Genomic DNA, 20,058 nt, shown 5'->3' with positions numbered 1-20,058 from the left:
TCTAAATTGGTTTACTACCATTTCTTTTCTGTAGTTTTAGATTTTTATATTTAAATGATATTTCAGATCATAGAATGAAAAGAACATTCGAATAAATTCATCAGATAATTGTAAAACGAAAAGCGGTAAGTATTGGTAATAGGGGCAATTTGTTGGAGACTGTTTCTCAGTTGTTACCAACACGAACCTTGGACACCATAACCGACAAATACAAATATAGACATCACGGCACATTTTTAAGAAATCAGATGTTTAACAATGAATGAACCATCGTTTAACAACAGACCCAATTTGGGTTTACGACTACCAATTTTCAACTTCGTTGTAATTTTGGACCCAATCCAGAAGGCAAGGGAACTCCTGGATCAAATATTGGCAAAAACTTTGCCTTTGTTTAGGACTTTCTGATGGATCTAACACGCATTTGCGTTACATGGAGAGGAAAACAAAGACAAACTCCTACGGTTAGCCTGGTGGTGAGGGGACTAACCTATGATCCGTCTACCACTGAGGATATTTTACGTCAGCACTTTGATCGGTGCAAGTCGGCTGTGTAATTCGCTTAGTCATTGAGAGGCGAGCTCTCTATTCCTGAGCCACTACTGCTCTTTAACAATAAAATGAGATTTTTTCCTTTTAACTAATTCATATTTAATATTTTCGTTATTCAAATTAAATTTATCATCACTCAATAATATGACAGTCAGTTATTATTGTTATATATAATGATCGTAATATTCTTTACATGTTATTGATAATGATAGATTTCCATAACAATAGTTATTAATAACGATTGTGATAATATCGTATTTAATATGTATTGTTATTGTTAGTGATCATGATATTTTATCTCATACACCTATGTATCAAATGCAAATCCGTAGCCGGTCACCTGCGTAAACCAGAATATGGCGTTATTCCTTAGGGTTGGCGAATTTGGCTTCATGGCACCTATAACCAATAAGTTGGAAAAAAAATTCTAAAAGACTTACTGGAAAAGGTTCTTTTGCCGCAGCTGTTATTATTGATGGACGAACTATAACCACAGGCAATTCTCCGCAATTTTTAGCAATATAAATTTCAGCCATTGCTTTGGAATACTGATACAAAGAAGGCCGAGATTTGGCCATTTTCTGACATGCCATGTCCAATGATTTATCGTCAAATTCCCTAGAAATGTAAGTATGTTAACTATTGAATAATAAAGAAAAATTAAATTTTAAAAAACAAAATTACTCTTACTCTATTGTTTTCTCAAGATCACAAACTTTGATTTCCTCGTCATATAATTGTTCACTAATAACTCCTTGGTTGCAGAAGCTATATGCGGTAGACACATGGATAACAGCCTAATAAAAATATTAAAATCATTGAATTACTGATTTTTTATAAAAAGGTTTTTCACAGAGAATTCAAATCAAATTCTTTATACGGTTCAACAAATTAAAAAAGACATTGTTACTGACAGAGAACACTACGTTGTTCCGGCAAAAATGGAGGCCGTAGAGGAAAACCAAAGATAAGGAAATCAAAAATTGTAATCAAATTTTTCAATTGCCTTAACGGAAAGGAATTTGGTGCAATTTCCTCTGAACCATGGACGTCTGCGGATTGCGGATGGCCACCTTAATAATTAGAAGTCTCTAAAAATGCCCCTCAATATATCAGTCAAATAAAGAAAATTTTCATGAATCATCATAGATTTATAAATCAAACAAAAAAAATCTTTCGAATTTAACAGGTATAAGACTTTTCTTACGTGTAAAATGTAAAGAAATATTATATTTTAATTTCGTCACCCTGAAAAATTAAAAACCAGCGACTCTCATGCATCGAACACTGGATTATTTAACGAAATTTCTCCTGAACACTCGATTATTTAAAGAAATTTCTCCTGAACACTAGATTATTTAAAGAAATTTCTCCTGAACACTAGATTATTTAAAGAAATTTCTCCTGAACACTAGATTATTTAAAGAAATTTCTCCTGAACACTAGATTATTTAAAGAAATTTCTCCTGAACACTAAATTATTTAAAGAAATTTCTCCTGAACACTAAATTATTTAAAGAAATTTCTCCTGAACACTAAATTATTTAAAGAAATTTCTCCTGAACACTAAATTATTTAAAGAAATTTCTCCTGAACACTAAATTATTTAAAGAAATTTCTCCTGAACACTAAATTATTTAAAGAAATTTCTCCTGAACACTAAATTATTTAAAGAAATTTCTCCTGAACACTAAATTATTTAAAGAAATTTCTCCTGAACACTAAATTATTTAAAGAAATTTCTCCTGAACACTAAATTATTTAAAGAAATTTCTCCTGAACACTAAATTATTTAAAGAAATTTCTCCTGAACACTAAATTATTTAAAGAAATTTCTCCTGAACACTAAATTATTTAAAGAAATTTCTCCTGAACACTAAATTATTTAAAGAAATTTCTCCTGAACACTAAATTATTTAAAGAAATTTCTCCTGAACACTAAATTATTTAAAGAAATTTCTCCTGAACACTAAATTATTTAAAGAAATTTCTCCTGAACACTAAATTATTTAAAGAAATTTCTCCTGAACACTAAATTATTTAAAGAAATTTCTCCTGAACACTAGATTATTTAAAGAAATTTCTCCTGAACACTAGATTATTTAAAGAAATTTCTCCTGAACACTAGATTATTTAAAGAAATTTCTCCTGAACACTAGATTATTTAAAGAAATTTCTCCTGAACACTAGATTATTTAAAGAAATTTCTCCTGAACACTAGATTATTTAAAGAAATTTCTCCTGAACACTAGATTATTTAAAGAAATTTCTCCTGAACACTAGATTATTTAAAGAAATTTCTCCTGAACACTAGATTATTTAAAGAAATTTCTCCTGAACACTAGATTATTTAAAGAAATTTCTCCTGAACACTAGATTATTTAAAGAAATTTCTCCTGAACACTAGATTATTTAAAGAAATTTCTCCTGAACACTAGATTATTTAAAGAAATTTCTCCTGAACACTAGATTATTTAAAGAAATTTCTCTTGATTACTAGATTATTTAAAGAAATTTCTTTTGATTACTAGATTATTTAAAGAAATTTCTCTTGAACACTAGATTATTCAACAAAATTTTCCAGATTATTCAAAAGTATTATTTTACGAAATTTGCTCTTTTCACTGATGATTCTTTTGAGTAATTAACTCAATAGAAACATAAATGCTTTTTTAAGCATGAAGGGAGTTTTGCAAATAACCTATGTCACTCGCTACTATACCTGGATGTTCATAGGGCGTCAGGCTATTTTTGTAGTCTCTATTTGGGAACCAAAATAAAGATCACAAAAATAGCATGTTTATAGATAACAACAAACTCAAAGAATAAAATTTAGCGAGAGGCAAATTCTGAAGTCTGTTTGGTAGGAGTTTTTATGCCAACTGTGTAATAAGCGTGATCTGTGGTAATAGGGTATTTGCAAGCAACGTCACGCAAGGGTCAGCCAATCAATTTCGATACACATGCGTGACATCATTTGCAGGTATGTAAATAAATCTGTTCCAGAAATTGATTCAGCGTGATAATGAACTAAAGTCTCAAAACTGTAACTTTATAACACCATGCACAACCACATGTAAGTACCAGAAACAAAAAATTTGCAAGTACCCAATTGGTGGATTCTGTGGTCTCCAGACAGCCTTACCTCGGAAAATTATCGTCAAACTAATTGGCAGAATTGTAAATTCTAGTACATTTTGATGCGATAATTTATTTGATCATTTTGTAGGCAAAAACTTTATTTTATAATCACAAAAATCCGGATGCTCAAAAATTTTAATGTAGAAAATTAAACTTCAAATGGACTTTTTCAGACTACGGTTCCAAAGATATTATACAGGATGTCACGTAAAAGTCGTTCTTAATATGTAAAAATAAAAACAAGGTATACTAAGAGAAAAACATTTTCAACATTTGACAAATTACTGTGAAGGAAGGCAGATGTAACGGATAAAACATCAAAACGGATTTAACTGGTTTTTAAAACTTGAAAGTGTTTCTACTAATCGTCTTAAAACTGCCCAGTTTCCTCCTGCAATCAAACCTGTTTAGATGTTAATTACTCTCTCCCCCGGTAGCAGAATTCACGAAATGAATCTGCAGCACTGTCTTCATAATTCATACTTGTTTGCGACCTCAACACGGACAAATTATTATTGTAAAAATTCAGCTTAATCTGACATTTTAGCAAACATACCTAAAAACTAAATTGTTTAAATTTACGTTTAATTTTATTCAATGATGCAAAAAAGATTTAAAAAATTTTACAGTGAAGTCTGTAATCAGGTAGCAGAGGAAAAAAATTCCTTCTTTTTTTGCTCTTTGAAAGTTCTCAACGCAGCTTTTTATTTTATTTTATTTTTTTTTTTAACTAGAAACAAGTTAAGAGATGTTTTAAAAATGAGTGCCAGTGATCCCCCCCCCCCATTTGTTTGCTTTTTAAAAATACAGAGAAAAGATTAAAAATTATCTGCAGTAGCTGTAATAATATGCAGCGACCTCTGCCGTGCTAAAGAGGTTCTATATTATGATTTCTGATCTGTTTCTAAGTCAAGATTTCTCAGTTTTCGAAAGTGTTTTGTTTTTAATAACTATTATAACTTATTTGCAAGCAAACCAATACTATATACTATCTATACTTTCTTTTCATTTTTTATGAAAATTCTAAAAAAAATTTAATGAGTAAATGAGCGTGACTTAAAAAATGAGTGAGTTAGCTTTTTAAAAACACTAAGAAATCTAAGATTAAAAATTATCTTCTCATGCTAATCTTCTAGCTTACAAGTTTGATAACTATTAGCATCTAGCTTGAAATAAACCATCTCTTTACACATTACAAATAGTCTGGTACTATCATCTGGTGTATAAATTGTGAAAACACGATTCCGAGCATAGGAATTACATTTTTTTGCAACCTTTTGGTGCGTTATATTAGATTTCTCCAGTCCGGATATATCACGGGCATGAGAAATAAGGTGCGAATCTCTCACCTGTCATTTTAACTGGGTCAAGAAGGGGATAAAATATATAGATTTTTCATTTGCTTGCAGTTGCCTTTAAAAATCTAAGATACAGTAAGGTTTTATTTACAATTGTTAGAAAATAATAAATTAGTAATTTTGTGTATTACCGAAAGGTTTTTCATTTCGTGGCAAAGATTTATCATATTCTTTACACCAAGGAAATTTATCTTTAAAGTGTTCCTAAAAATAAAAAACATAAATAACAAAAGCAAAGAAATATACATGGAAAAAAAATGCACTAAACCTTTGAAATATTGATTCAAGGTAATTAATATTTCGTAAATTCTTAGTTTCTACCCCATAAAAAATTTACTCATCAAAAAAGATCGGCCATTTTTTTTTTATTTTTTATAAAGCTTTATTCATTCATAACTAACTTTATTCTAAGTACTAGAGATACCATTGAAGTTTAGAAAAAACAGAAAGGATCCTTCTAAAGTTTTGAAATAGACGTAAAATGCTTATAGATAATGCTTGTACAAAATATTCTGTACTGACTACTTTTAACATGCACTTTTAGAATCATTATCAAAAGTGAAAATAGTATGAAAACAGTTAGTAGTACCTGGTTAAAAACGAAAACAGTATATACATTAGTATATATTGTTTTCATATATCCATATGAAAACTATATTAATATTTTAATTAATATTTGACGAATTAGTACTTAACAGAGGGGGAAAAAACGCTCTAGAAATCGGACCAGTTACAGTAGAGGAAAGCAAGTGTAATAAACATCAAGACAGGTTTAATAGGAGGACGGAACTTGAACGTGTTTCTTATAGCCATCCTTTAATTTCCCTGTTTCCTTCTACAATCAAAGCCTTTTTGTTTATTACTCTCTTCTTCCTGTATCGTGATGTCAAATTTCGAAACCAGTTTTATTTCTTTGGTTAAATATTATTCGGAAACTACCAATGGGCATACTTTTATGTTTTCCTCTTTGATAAGGATTATAAAAATATCTATTAAGAGTAGTATATATGAAACCAAACTTATGTATTTTTCTGGAAAAATATAAAAATTTTCAATAATCTTACCTTGAATTATTTTCAAAACGAACACTAGCAGCACAATGAAACACATAGTGGACATCAGAAAGCAGTGTATTTTTATCCTCTTCATTCAGCCCAAAATCTATCTCCGTTACGTCTCCGTCTATGGCATGAACTTTATTCATGACTGAAGGACATTCGCTTTTGATTCTGTCAAACACCTGAATTTAAATTAAAAAAATAATTAAGATTATTGTAAGTGCCCACATTTGACAAGCATTACGGTGTAGAGAATGACTTTTGGTAACTATCACCAACAATGTGCAATGAATCAGCATGGCACAACCGCAAATTAAGCATAAGACTAAAAAATTGCTAAAACTATAAATTGAGATCTAAACATTAATATAAAGGGGGGTATTTAGTTTAGAGGACCTGGGCAAGTACACCTTCTGCCCATGGGATAATCAGACCCTGTTCGATTTAGTTTCCAATATTTTCCAGAAAAAAAAAAGTCATTAAAGCATTTCATTAAAAGTTTTCATTATAACTCTCATTAAAAGTCATAAAAGTTTTCGTGATGTTTACAGTCTTTACGAAGTGATGTGAAGGGTGTGTTTGTGGTCTAGTTGTAAAGAGACGCGAACAAAAACTTCAATTTTAGAGTTGCATTCAGTTTTGTTTAAATATCGAGGCTTTGAATAATTGCGAAGAGGAACATCAATTCTTCGCTATATTGGCCTGCAGGAAAATTGTGACTCAAATTATTAAACAAACCCTCGAGGACATTCTAGCCCCAGATCAACTGGCCCCAGTCATGAACCAACAATAGAGCATGTCATCGTTAATTTTTACTAATCAACTTTTAGCCTTACATTTTGAATTTTTATCTACTTTTGATTTTAGACTTCATAGACTTTCTAGTCAGACTTTTACTTTTAGACATTTACTATTTGGACTTTTAGCTTTCATTGATTTTAGTTTTGAGATTTTTTATCTCTTGTTTCCTTATTATTATAATCATTTAATTCTCGACATTTACACCGGCGCTATTGGGTTTCATTGCCTTTAACACATGTTTTTAATTGTCAAACTTTATTGTTAATCCACTTTTAACTGATCACCACCACTGTCATTTGGCGAAATTTTACTGTAACTTTAGTTTTTAGAGAAATTTTATTGTAATAATTTTACTTTTATCTCCGTATACCCCCCTGGGGTGGGTCGGAGTTCAACCTTACTTAAATATCGAGGCTTTATAACCCGTGACGCACTAACATGTAAATTGTAGGACGCTATCTGCAACAGATTCATTTTACCAATATTTCTCATAGCCAGTGTCATATATAGCACAAGCTGAAATCGCATCTAAACAAATATGAGATTATCCGTAAATTGTTAAGCTTTATTCAAATAATCAGAGTTAGAACACGTGATCAAAAAAACAGGATAGATACCAAATCAGTGACATAAATGGCATATTCTTCGAACTACTGTGTTTTTACAAAATGGCTGCAATTATAAGTTCAAACTTTTTCTAAATGGGCATTGATATTTCACAATTTTTAATATTTTGCGAGTTTGCATCAGTAACAAGTTTGAACATCGCTTCATTTTGATACGCTTTACAAATAGAAAAGGTGTCTCAAAGGTACGTAATTACCCCTTCCGTTACCATGGTTTCGACAATTCTTGCTTTTACCCCACTCTAGTATACTCCAGTAATTTTTTTCATAACCGTAGTTGAACAGCCGACCCAATTCTGAGTTTACGAATACCAATGTTCAATTGCAAATTCGAACCCAACCCACAAGACAAGGGGACTCCTGTATCAAGTATTGGGAGAAATTCCCCTTCGTGGAGGACTTTTTGATGGAACTGTCCCGCATTTTCGATACACGTAGATGAAAACCACGAAAATCCACCAACGGTTATTCTGGTGGCAAGGGGACTAACCCATGATCCGTATACCACCGATGACCTTTCACGACAGCACTTTGGTGCGAAATTATATCGATCAGCCATCTCTGGGATGCGAACCCGGATCACCTCATTGAAGGCGAACACTATTCCAACTATTAAATATTCTATCTATTGAAAGGTACTGGCGGGTTAACAAAGCAAGATTAGAAATAGGTAGAAAGTGTGAATAGTGGGGAAATCGCGTAACGTTGAGACCCCTATTGTATTTACAAATATAATACAGTTACGAAAAGTCGAATACACTTACATTGCTTTCAAACAACTTTTGAAGTCGTTTTTCGGATGTATACTTTTCATTGCTCCGTATCAGCACAAGCACTTTGGACAGAGTCGGGCATGACCGAATTAACTTTTCTAAGAGAACCTGAAATAGCAACTGAATGTTCATTTGCATAGATAATTGCTTAAAGCTATTAAAAATTTAATAAGATGGATGCAAGAAAAAAAAACGATCATTCGTGTTGATTTCTGAATACAAATATTTTTTAAACGCATAAGTACATCCGGACAAATGTTTTCTTTTATACGAATATAGACAAATTTTCTTTTAGACGGCCTATATGGAAAACTCTGTACACAGCTTGTATAGGGCGTTCCTTATAGGCTGTCCTTAATATGTATTTTTAGAGTCCTTATCAAAGATAAAATCAAAAATTGTGTGCACAATGGGGGTGGCTAATTAATGTTTAATAGAAACAAAAAACAAATACAGTTGCGAAATCTGACAAATTACGGTACAGGAAAACGAGAGTAATAAATTAGACAGGTTTTATTGCTTGCTGAGGAGACAATCTAAGTTTCAACCTCCAATCAAACCTGTTTCTCTGTTCCATATAACTTTAATATAAATCATGAAACATAGATAGCCTTTTTGTTTCCTCGTCGGGTAAACTATGAAGTTTGCGACTCCCTATGTGCATATTTTTTTCTGGTAAAGATTCTAAAACACACATAAAGTTCGGTCTTTACGTAACACCCTGTTGTATACTGCAACTTATTTCGCAAATTTTAAATATTAACTTAAAATCCAGTTTAATAGATCTTGCAATATATTAAAACGTTTCTATAATCAAGGTGAGGAAGCATATTTGTATTACTGATATTTAAACAGAATAATAAGATTAAAAGGATGAATTTTTGATACCATTTTTACATAACTGAAAACGCATTCAAAACAAAATTACTTCAAGATACCGTTCGTAAATGCGACGCCTGAGAGAGGTGTGTGATTTTGTGACGGTTTGTGTCGAGGAAAAGCGAGATGGCAACAAGTGTGACTTTCCACATTTTTCATGCAATAAAAAAACATTAAAAATCAGAAAAATAATTTTATCAAGAAAATAGGTTCACATTTAATAATTATTATTCTTACGATTACAAATATCATTAAAACAAACTAGTTTAAGCTTAAAGACAAAAATTTAAAACATGTTCTACCACAGATTTTTTGTTTCTGAACTGCAATTATATGTTTCATGTTTAATAACGTGACATGTGACAATGGGAGTAGGGATCAAAAACATTGAAAAACATTTGTTAACGGCCCTTAGCTTTGTTTACTTTGCTTAAACAGAAGCAAAAGTTGTTTAAGATTAAGAGGTTGGTTAAGATTAAATATAACCTCTTCACTACTGATTATAGCAAAAAAAAATATTTTACTGTTCCAAATTTCTATTTTAGTGTCATAAGATAAACAAAATATGCTGCCAGGGGGCTAATAATTTTAGGTAAAAATACGTAGACCTCAGGTTTTAACCAAGTAAGAGGATATAAATATTTCCAATGTTGAATTGCACTTAAAGTAAGAGCAAAACATCCATTTTGTTATATAATGGTCTATTTAAATGCAATGATGAATTGATTTAATAATTTAGGGGAAAAAATTTTAAAAATACGAAGTTTTGTTTAAGTGCAATGCAATATATTGCATTAAATCTCAGTTTCAAAACCATTAATTATGCAAAACAAACAAAATAAAAAAATTTGTAAAGAATCTAGCATTAAGTATAAAAATATTTAATACCAGGAGGTGAAATTTCGAATTTATAGAGAAAGAAAATACAAAGAAATAAATTTATTAAATGTACGTATCTTAAAATAAAACAGTTAATTAAATTACACATAATAATATTACTAAATAGATATGAAATTAAACTTTCACAATAATACAGTATTTCACTTAACTACTACGATGTCATAAATTTCGCTATACGTACACATGCATGGACCTGCATGTTCTTGACTGTATTATTTTTCAATATTAAGTAAATATAAATTTAAGCGCTTCAAACAGACCACAGAACTACTAAGTCGAAATAAAAAAATATTACTTTCAGAATAACTAAATTATATAATATTTGAAATTGCCGATCGAAATGTGTAGTGGTCAGGGAGCTGAACTCACATAAGAAAGGTCCTTGGCTCGAATCCCTGACAAGGCATGGACGTTCTTTTATTCTATGTACTATCTGTCCTTACGGTTGGAGCAACATTGGCCCACCTAATATGGTGACCATGAAAAAGTAGCCAACAAATCTGCCCTACTGACACCTGAATGACGAGTGTCAGTCAACCGGGTGGGCATTGGAACAAAAATATTTAAAATGACTGAAATTTTCGAGCAAGTGGATTTGTCATTTTTAGAAAATCACTTGTGTTTATGTGGAATAATAACTTACGTGTTCTATATTTATTAGAATCCCCAGTAAGCTTAAACGTGCACGAATGTTTACGCGAGGAGAAAAAATCAAAATTTTTTTACAGCGTGTTTTTTAGAAGCTAAGAAGCGAAGGTCCACATGAGTGGACCAAGGTAATGAAGTTGATACAGACGAAGAAATAGTTTTCATGCTTACCTTGCCTAAGAATCCTGTTGCTCCAGTTATAAAAACACATTTTTCATTAAACATAAAGTTTATGTTTCGGTACGTCCCCGAAATTCCTTGGAACATGCTTGATTCCTATTAAAATAAAAATTAAAATAACACTCTCAGGTTCAATCAAAAGAACACTATACAGCTAATCTATTGTAATTTTAAAATTTAAAGGAGAGAAAATACTGTTGTCTAAGATAGATACTCTGTCAGACATTCGACTGGACCTGTGGCGGTGACTATGGTAACGAGGTATGATTATTTTAAGTAAGGGCGCGGGGTCCCTCTTTAGGACTGATTTCGGCGAGAGAAAAGGAGACCTCTTCATCGAAGCTACCCTCCCTAAAATGCCCTCTTCTTGTTTCCATAGCACCAGACTGCCGCAGACTTAGTGGCGGTTCGAGTACCTATCTTAAACGAACAGAAGTGAGTACAGATTATTCAAGTACAGTACTAGGTGAGTACAGTAATGCTGCTTTTTTTCCCTTCAAATTATCAAAATACAAACAAGTTATGACAGAATTACTCTGAAAGTAACCCAGCCATAATTTCCATATTTTGAAAAATCATTTTCAGCACTTGAAACTTCATGGTTTACACTTGATTTGAATGCACAGTGCAAAAAAAATAAACAGAACATCCTGAATAACTTTTGATCTAAAAATCGGATCTTCACGTTGTTTCTTTTTATTAAAAAAGTTCAAATTTTAAAGGTATACATTTTCTTACATAATTTTAAAAAATGCAATTTTACATAGCAGAATACGAAGTTAAAGCAAAATTGATCGAATAGATCCTGAGAAATCAAATTTTAAAAACTTTAAATCCGAATCAGGCGGGGGGGGGGGTCTTTTTTCAGGGAAAGTACATTCTTTTGTCTGATTTCGTAACTTAAAACATCGTCTGCACTAATTAATTGGCATATTTGAAGTCACCCCCTCGAACAATTAAGATTTAGACCTAGAACGTGAAGATCCGAACATAAGAGCAGAGATTATTCAGGGCAACTTTTCCGGTTTTTAGTCGAAATTTTTTTCGGAAAGTCAGAATTTTAAAGTGGTATCAGAATTTTAATTTCAATATTTCATATAAAAATATTTTGATCACCACAATATATAAATAATTAAAAGCTATACATGAAATGTTGGAAAAACAAACAATATTTTCTTTAGATGATAGGGAAATTTTAAAAACCTGTGCTTGCTTATTATTTAACTACCATTTAAAATAAAGGTCGAGAGCTAGAGATTCCGTTTTGTCAGCTATGCTCCCACTGTATAGCATCTTCTTTAATGAAAAATATTTCTAGACAATAAAAATTTTGAGCTCGTGTTCGTGAGTTCGAATTCCACAGACTAAAGTATCCCCATGTATTAAATGGTGACTGGTGCACGTTAAATCTGTCGGTGTAACAAAATCTTCCAAGTTTCCATAACAAATCAAAACCTCTGGGGGTAATAATGAATTGGAAATTGATCATTTTCTGGTTCTGGTCAAATTACGATCTATGAATCTATAGAGCACAGCTGGGACTGCCCAGTAAAACAGGCTGTGATGTGTGTGTCGTTGAAGTCGCATTCTTGGCCATAGAAGGCGCCACTTGAAGAAAACGCACCCTCTGACTTAAAAATCACTTAAGTTTTCATAGCTTGCTTGATAGTATTGGCAAACGGCATTAAAATTAAAATTATAACAAGATTAAAATTATTTCAATATAGAATTTAGCTTAATTTCTAAGTAACGATTTTAATATTGAAATTGGAAATGAAATTTTACATTGAAATTTAAATTTTACATTGAAATTTAAATTTTACATTGAAATTTAAATTTTACATTGAAATTTAAATTTTACATTGAAATTTAAATTTTACATTGAAATTTAAATTTTACATTGAAATTTAAATTTTACATTGAAATTTAAATTTTACATTGAAATTAAATTTTACATTGAAATTTAAATTTTACATTGAAATTAAATTTTACATTGAAATTAAATTTTACATTGAAATTTAAATTTTACATTGAAATTTAAATTTTACATTGAAATTTAAATTTTACATTGAAATTAAATTTTACATTGAAATTTAAATTTCACATTGAAATTTAAATTTCACATTAAAATTTAAATTTCACATTAAAATTTAAATTTTACATTGAAATTTAAATTTTACATTGAAATTTAAATTTTACATTGAAATTTAAATTTTACATTGAAATTTAAATTTTACATTGAAATTTAAATTTTACATTGAAATTTAAATTTTACATTGAAATTAAATTTTACATTGAAATTTAAATTTTACATTGAAATTTAAATTTTACATTGAAATTTAAATTTTACATTGAAATTTAAATTTTACATTGAAATTTAAATTTTACATTGAAATTTAAATTTTACATTGAAATTTAAATTTTACATTGAAATTAAATTTTACATTGAAATTAAATTTTACATTGAAATTTACATTTTACAGTGAAATTATATTGAAGTGTACAAGAGTGAAGTCAAGTGTAAACTCTGAAATTAAAATTAAATTTTATATTTAAATCCGGTATCAGTTGTTTAAATATGTGATTTAACTATGTTTTGAAAACCGTGATTGTTTTCATTAACCCTTTAAACTGTAAGAAATGTCAGTCGCCTTTTTTTACTACAAGAAAGCTAAAATTAACTCCATGTTCCTCAAGACTAAGACTATTGATGTAAAACAATTTGCTCTCGGTTTGGCTTAAATATTTTCTAATTGAGAAAAATAAGTTTTCGATAGGTTGGTATTAGTAGTTGTTGTTCATTTACGTCGCACTAGAGCTACACAATGGGCTATTGGCGACGGTTATCCAAAGTTAGCCTGACGGCAAGGTGACTAACCCATGATCCATCTGCCACTGAGGATATGTTACGTCAGCACTGTGGTTTGTTCATGCAGAGGCGGATGCAGAATTCATATTGTGAGGTCACCACTGGGATTCGAACTTTGGTCACCTGATTGGGAGGTGAACGCTTCATCACCTGAGACACCCAGACTCCTTCTTAGATGTTTATTACGTTTGCCTTCCTCCACTGTGATTTGTCAGCTTTCGATTAAATTTTAAGTTTAATTTGCAAGCCCATCTTTTTGTTTTCATTTTTGACAAGTATTCTGAAAACGCATACTGAAGAGAATCCTTGTGGGAATGCAAGCAACATAATATAGAAAAACATACGATAGCTTTCATATATCAACAGAGGAGTTTACTTTTTTTTAGTAATCCTATTGTAGTAGTTTAACTTTCGTCAAAATAAGCTACGTGTTCAAATTCAAATCTCTTTATTGAATTTCTGTTATATTATTCCAATAAAAAGTAACAAAGTAATGAGTTTTTATGCAATGTATTTTTATTGATTTGGTAGACAATTTGCACTAAATTTTGACACAGGCCGAAAAGTTAACCTGAATTTGAATTACTTCAGTTTGAAAATGATAAATAGCTTTTTTAATAAACAAAAAATAAATACAATGACATGTATATATTTCAATTAAAATCTTTACTTTTTTTAGTTTAGACGATTTGAATCATTTATTGAAATAGTTCGAATGTTCAATGCCATCTAAGGGATCTTGTTTCCATTTTTTTTTTTTTTTTTAAGTTTTCAGTTTCAATTAAAGCGTATAATGACCACTTCGCTCATAGGCTGCAATAGTGGCACAACTGGAAAAAACACGCGTTTTGAACTAATCTTCGTTTAAGCAAACTAAAGCATTTTCTATGCATTTACCTTAGCAATGAAAACGTTAAACCCACTTATCTCAAAACATGATTTTTTTTTTTTTTTTTTTTTTAGTTGGGCCGCTATTGCAGCCGATGAGCGACGTATATACAGGGTATTATTCTATACTAAGAGTGCTAAAACATTTTTCTGCGATATTTAGTAAAATTTACTCAAAGTTAAAACAATAAAAATTAAGAGCTTGCTCAGGAATCTCTAAAATCAGTGTTTTATCTTTTTAATTAGTCTCTAAAACTTTAGTATATAGTTTTTAACATTAAGTATTTAAAATATTAAAAACTTTTACGAATACCTAAATTTTTCCAAGAATTTTCTGTTGAGTTTTTTATTTTCAATGATTTCTGATAAGATAAAAAACGATTAATTACTCTAATCAATTTGAAAAATTAAAAAGTATCATAAAAGAGCCTGGAAAAATAAAATACTAATTTTTAACAAAATCTAAAATTTATATTCAAAAGAAAAAATTGTTGTCGATGGAATTCAACATTCACAATTTCTAAATATAGAGTTCTTAAATTCAATATATTTCACAGAATTAAAAGCACAAATATCACTGGCAATTTTAAAACAATAAATGTTAAAACCGAAGTTTACCAACAAAGATATTAAAAATCCAGAAATACGCTGTGCAATTTTTATACTTTATATAAAATACAAAAAATATATTGGTAGGCAAAAACATCAAACCAATTTCGAATACTCTATGTTTTATGAAATATTATACTTACCATAGTGAACACAATTACAGAAAGATCTCAAAAATTCTAACTTTCATTCCATTTAATGAAGGCAAAAGTTATTTTTCCCTTGAAAGAAAAAAGCTGATGCCATCCTCTCTGATCTAAATAAGTTGTAAATTACAGCCGCGATCTATTTTACAAGAAATTGAGCTCTTTACCTTTTGTATTTGTGTTAGAACAGGTGAAAACAGAGTAAAATTGAAAGCAACAAAAGAGTGCAATAATGTCTAAGTATGACACGGAAAATACAATTTACAAACCTATGCATGTGTAAAAGTAAATAAATAAATAAACAAACACGGAAATTACATTTGAATAAGCTTTCTCTGTTCGTTGAACTTAAAATAAATCATTATTAGGTAATATAATTTAGTACAATATTTTATTCCTTAAATTTATATAAATTTGTATTTTAGTGACATTATTAAGATATTTTATTCAACTTCGTATTAAAACTTGGTCCCGCAATGGACTGATCGTTCATCACTGGCTGCTGTCAGTAAGCGGGTGGGTGACCATTTTGATCAACCTGCGTAGGGACTGAGGGTGAGCGGTACAGGTCCTCGTTAAACTGTTCTACTGTAAAGTGGTGAACTTCGCTCCCAAGTAGTCAGGCTACCAAAGCGGGGGTGCTTTTCCCTCTCCAAAGGATGAAAATTGTGATGGCGTGTCTTCGGATTATTTTCAGCAATGTTTGTAAGACCGTCGCCAATAGCCCATTGTGAAGCTCTAGAGCGATGAAAATAAACTACTAATACTACAACTTAAGGGCCGGGATAGCCTGGTTGGTAGGGCACTGGACCCATGTCCAACAGTTCCTGGGTCCGAAGACTCCCCGTAAAGTAAATGGTGACTGATGCACGTTAAATCTGTTGAGTCGTCAAGTCCTCCATGTTCCTATTACAAATCAATACCTCTGGGGGTACTGATCCAGGAGTTTCTTTGTCTTCTGGATTGGTTTAAAATTACAAGGCTACGGAGTTGAACATTAGTAATCGTAAACCCAAAAATTGGGTCAGCTGTTCAACGACGGATATAAAATAATACTACAACTTAAAAGGCTGAATTCTATTATTTCAAACATATCTAGTAGCCTAGAGACTGGTTACTTTGGTAGGTTCTAAAGAAAATCAGGAGTTCATAACCCGAAGTCACTGAATTATCTTAACTCAAACAAAGGAATAGAAAACAAACGCTCGATTTTTAGTATTAGAATATATTCTTACATAGTTGCAGGAAATCTCCCTGGCTCTGTCGTCTCGCCGATCTATCAAACGTTCTGTAGTATGGAGGTAGCGGGTTCGAATCCTTGCTTAACTTTGGATGTATTAATGCCATGTCCTTTAATTTGTGTTATGTGTTTCTCAACTTAATAAGGGACAATAACCCATAATTGTAATGACCACACAAAAGGCTGCAAACATATGTGTAACAATAAATAAATACAGGATTGTGTACTCAATACAAATAAACATTTAGGCCATATTAAACGGTCCTGCAGTGGACTGATCGTTAAGACACAGCTCCCATGAACTGTCACTGAAGTCAATTCAGTCAACGCTCAGTGTGCGGGTGGTTGAACACTTTGATCAGCCCAACGAAGCATTGGTAACCCAACGACCTGCGCGCGAAGTCCAGCACTTTACGGTAGAACAGTTTAACAAGGACCGATACCGCACACCCTAGGTCCTTACGCTGGCTGATCAAAGTGGTCACCCACCCGTTTACTGACTGCAGTCAGTGATGCTTGACTTCGGTGTTCTACTGGGAACCGTGACTTTACGATCAGTCCACTGCAGGACGTTGTTGTTGTTAATTTACGTCGCACTAGAGCTGCACAATGGGCTATTGGCGACGGTCTGGGAAACATCCCGGAGGATGATCCGAAGACATGCCATCACAATTTTGATCCTTGCGGAGGGGATGGCACCCCCGCTTCGGTAGCCCGACGACCTGCGCGCGAAGTCGAGCACTTTACGGTAGCACAGTTTAACGAGGACCAATACCGCACACCCTCGGTCCCTACGCAGACTGATTCAAGTGGTCACCCACCCGCTTACTGACTGCAGTCAGTGATGCTTGACTTCGATGATCTGCTGGGAACCGTGTCTTAACGATCAGTCCACTGCAGGACGTATTGTCCAGATAAATTACTCCGAAGATTGATTTGTTCCTTATGAATTCAAAAATAAATTTCCTTGGATATTTAGGAGGAATTAATTGTTAACTTGGAAGCAACATACGCGCTGTTAAAAAGATAATAAAGATTGAAAAGACTTCTTATTTACAAAGTTCTTAAGCTGGAAAATATTGTTATTACAACAAACAATCTAAAACTTAGAAGTAGTAAGTTTGTTTTCAGTTGTAACCCTGAATGTAACAATGTAACTCTCTCTGTGATATCCATTTATATTTTTCAGTCACTGTTTTGCAAATTAAGAAGCAGGTATGAGCCGTTTCTTGTATAAATTTATTCTCACACATACATATTTATGCTTGAGTGCTCAATACAAAGAACAGCTCATAAACCCATATCAAATTAAAGAACAAATAGCACAATATAAGGAAAAACAGCACAAAGATACAGGCAAGGTAACGGAGGGATTCGGACCCCCTACCTCCAGGCTACAGAGCATTCGCCGGAACGGCAAGACTGGTTACGGTGTCCCTCAATAAGCTTGTAAATAATGATAAGAATAAAGAGCATACTTTAAATGCAATTTCAATTCTTCTAATTAACTCATTGTTCTCAATTTCAATAGATTGATGGGGCCACTCTGACTGAGTGGTTTCGTTGATTAGAAAACGCTCTGTAGAGTGGAGATAATGCGTTCGAATTCCGCAGCAGTCTTTGGGAGGTCCTTTCCTAATTTGTGTTATCTGTTTTTCAACTTCACATGATCTTATAAGTCGTGTTTGTAATGAGCACATGATTATGTGAAAAAATAAAGAAATAAATTATTTTGAAACTTTAAATATTTTTGCACAAGTAATACACGAATATTATGTTAAAGTATTAAACTTTAATTATCAGATAAAACATAGTACAAAACTTCTGAAACTACAATCGAACTCATCGTTATGTAGATCGCAAAGGCCGGGATAGCATGGTTGGTAAAGCGTTGGGCCCATGTCCCAGAGGTCGTGAGTTCGATCTTCGCCAGCTGAAGAATCCCCATGTAGCAAATGGTGACTAGTGCACATCAAATCTGTCGGGTCACAAGTCCTCCATTGTTCCCATAACAAATTATACCTTTACTGGTGGTGAATTGAAGATTGGTCGTTCTTTGGTTCAGCTCAAAATTACGATCTGTGGATGAATGAATGAATATATGGATGGGTCAGCCCGATAAACAAACTGTGACGAATGTGTGACTGAAGTCGTATTCTTGACCAGAAATGTTCCCTCTGCCTTAAATTCGCTAGGTTTCACCAAGCAGGCTTTCTGATATTAGCAGGTTTCATTAGTAGGACCGGGATAGCCTGGTTGGTTGGGCACAGGGCTTATGTCCAAGAGGTCATGGGTTCGGTCCCCGCAGGCCGAAGACTCGCCGTGAAGTAAATGGCGATTGATGCACTTTAAATATGTCGAGTTACAAAGTCCTCCGTGTTCCCATAAAAAATCATTCCTCTGGGAATACTGATCCAGAAATTTCCGTGTCTTCTGGATTGGTTAAACAATACAAGAATACGGACTTGAACATTAGTAGTCGTAAATCCAAAAACTGCGTCGGCTGTTCAACGACGGTTATAAAATAAAATATAAAAGTGGCATTAGTAACAGCATAGATCGCATGGTATTTTTTACTAAGAGTTTAACTGTTAATAATTCTCCAATTAATTATCGAAAGTACTATAATCTTTTTTTATTTTGCGTGTTTTCTTTATTAAGTTACATTTTGTTTTGCACAGCTTGCTTTGCACAAATTGCAATAACATTCATAAGAAATTATCAATTGTTAATTTATGAGAACTGAGGAATAGGTTGTTGTTGTTGATTTACGTCGCACAAGAGCTGCACAATGGGCTATTGGCGATGGTCTGGGAAACATCCCTGAGGATGATCCGAAGACATGCCATCACAATTTTGATCCTCTGCAGAGGGGATGGCACCCCCGCTTCGGTAAACCGACGACCTGCGCGCGAAGTCGAGCACTTTACGGTAGCACAGTTTAACGAGGACCAATACCGCACACCCTCGGTCCCTACGCAGACTGATCCAAGTGGGTCCCCCACCCGCACACTGACCGCAGCCAGTGGTGCTTGACTTCGGTGATCTGATGAGAACCGTGTCTTAACGATCAGTCCACTGCGGGACCTGAGGAATAGGAGTGGTCCAGGGAAATAGAAATATTAAAGAGCAAGTTTAAAAATCGCTTTATCTCATTTTGTCAATAAAGGTTGAAATTCCAAACTAATGAGAATGTTGTATTTTATATATCTATATATTTCTTCGTTCACTAAAAGTACTTTTTCCGCTTCACTTCGCGCGCATTAAGTAGTCCAGTTTCAAAATAGTTTTACAGGATTAAAAATTGAACTTCGAGAAAAATTATAAATTGCAAAGTCTTTCCCTTGTATAAGAAAAATGAAATTAACATGTAAGTGCTGTCTATCCGGC

General features: G+C 32.4%; 1 protein-coding gene across 2 annotated transcripts in view; it reads right to left on the bottom strand.

Annotated features, from left to right (window-relative positions):
- LOC107442185 (fatty acyl-CoA reductase 1) overlaps positions 1 to 15,703 on the bottom strand; it is a 28,272-nt gene extending 12,569 nt beyond the window's left edge. The window contains exons 1-7 of one of the 2 annotated variants that reach the window (XM_087149864.1): positions 15,426 to 15,703; positions 10,908 to 11,012; positions 8,301 to 8,417; positions 6,116 to 6,291; positions 5,183 to 5,255; positions 1,243 to 1,349; positions 993 to 1,170 (exon numbers count right to left, since the gene is read on the bottom strand). In XM_087149864.1, the coding sequence (XP_087005990.1) occupies positions 993 to 1,170; positions 1,243 to 1,349; positions 5,183 to 5,255; positions 6,116 to 6,291; positions 8,301 to 8,417; positions 10,908 to 11,012; positions 15,426 to 15,428 (759 nt within the window). In that variant the 5' untranslated portion in view covers positions 15,429 to 15,703. Of the gene's footprint in view, positions 1 to 992; positions 1,171 to 1,242; positions 1,350 to 5,182; positions 5,256 to 6,115; positions 6,292 to 8,300; positions 8,418 to 10,907; positions 11,013 to 15,291 lie in introns of both variants that reach the window. The other variant, XM_087149865.1, reaches the window with a different exon arrangement.
- Positions 15,704 to 20,058: the final 4,355 nt, after the last annotated feature.

Source organism: Parasteatoda tepidariorum, chromosome 8, assembly GCF_982258835.1.
Source record: "Parasteatoda tepidariorum strain Cologne lab strain chromosome 8, Ptep-v5.0, whole genome shotgun sequence".
In the NCBI taxonomy this organism is placed as follows: domain Eukaryota; kingdom Metazoa; phylum Arthropoda; class Arachnida; order Araneae; family Theridiidae; genus Parasteatoda; species Parasteatoda tepidariorum.
The sequence above is the reverse complement of the archived record's forward strand: the minus strand, read 5'-3'. Positions and strand labels throughout refer to the sequence as shown.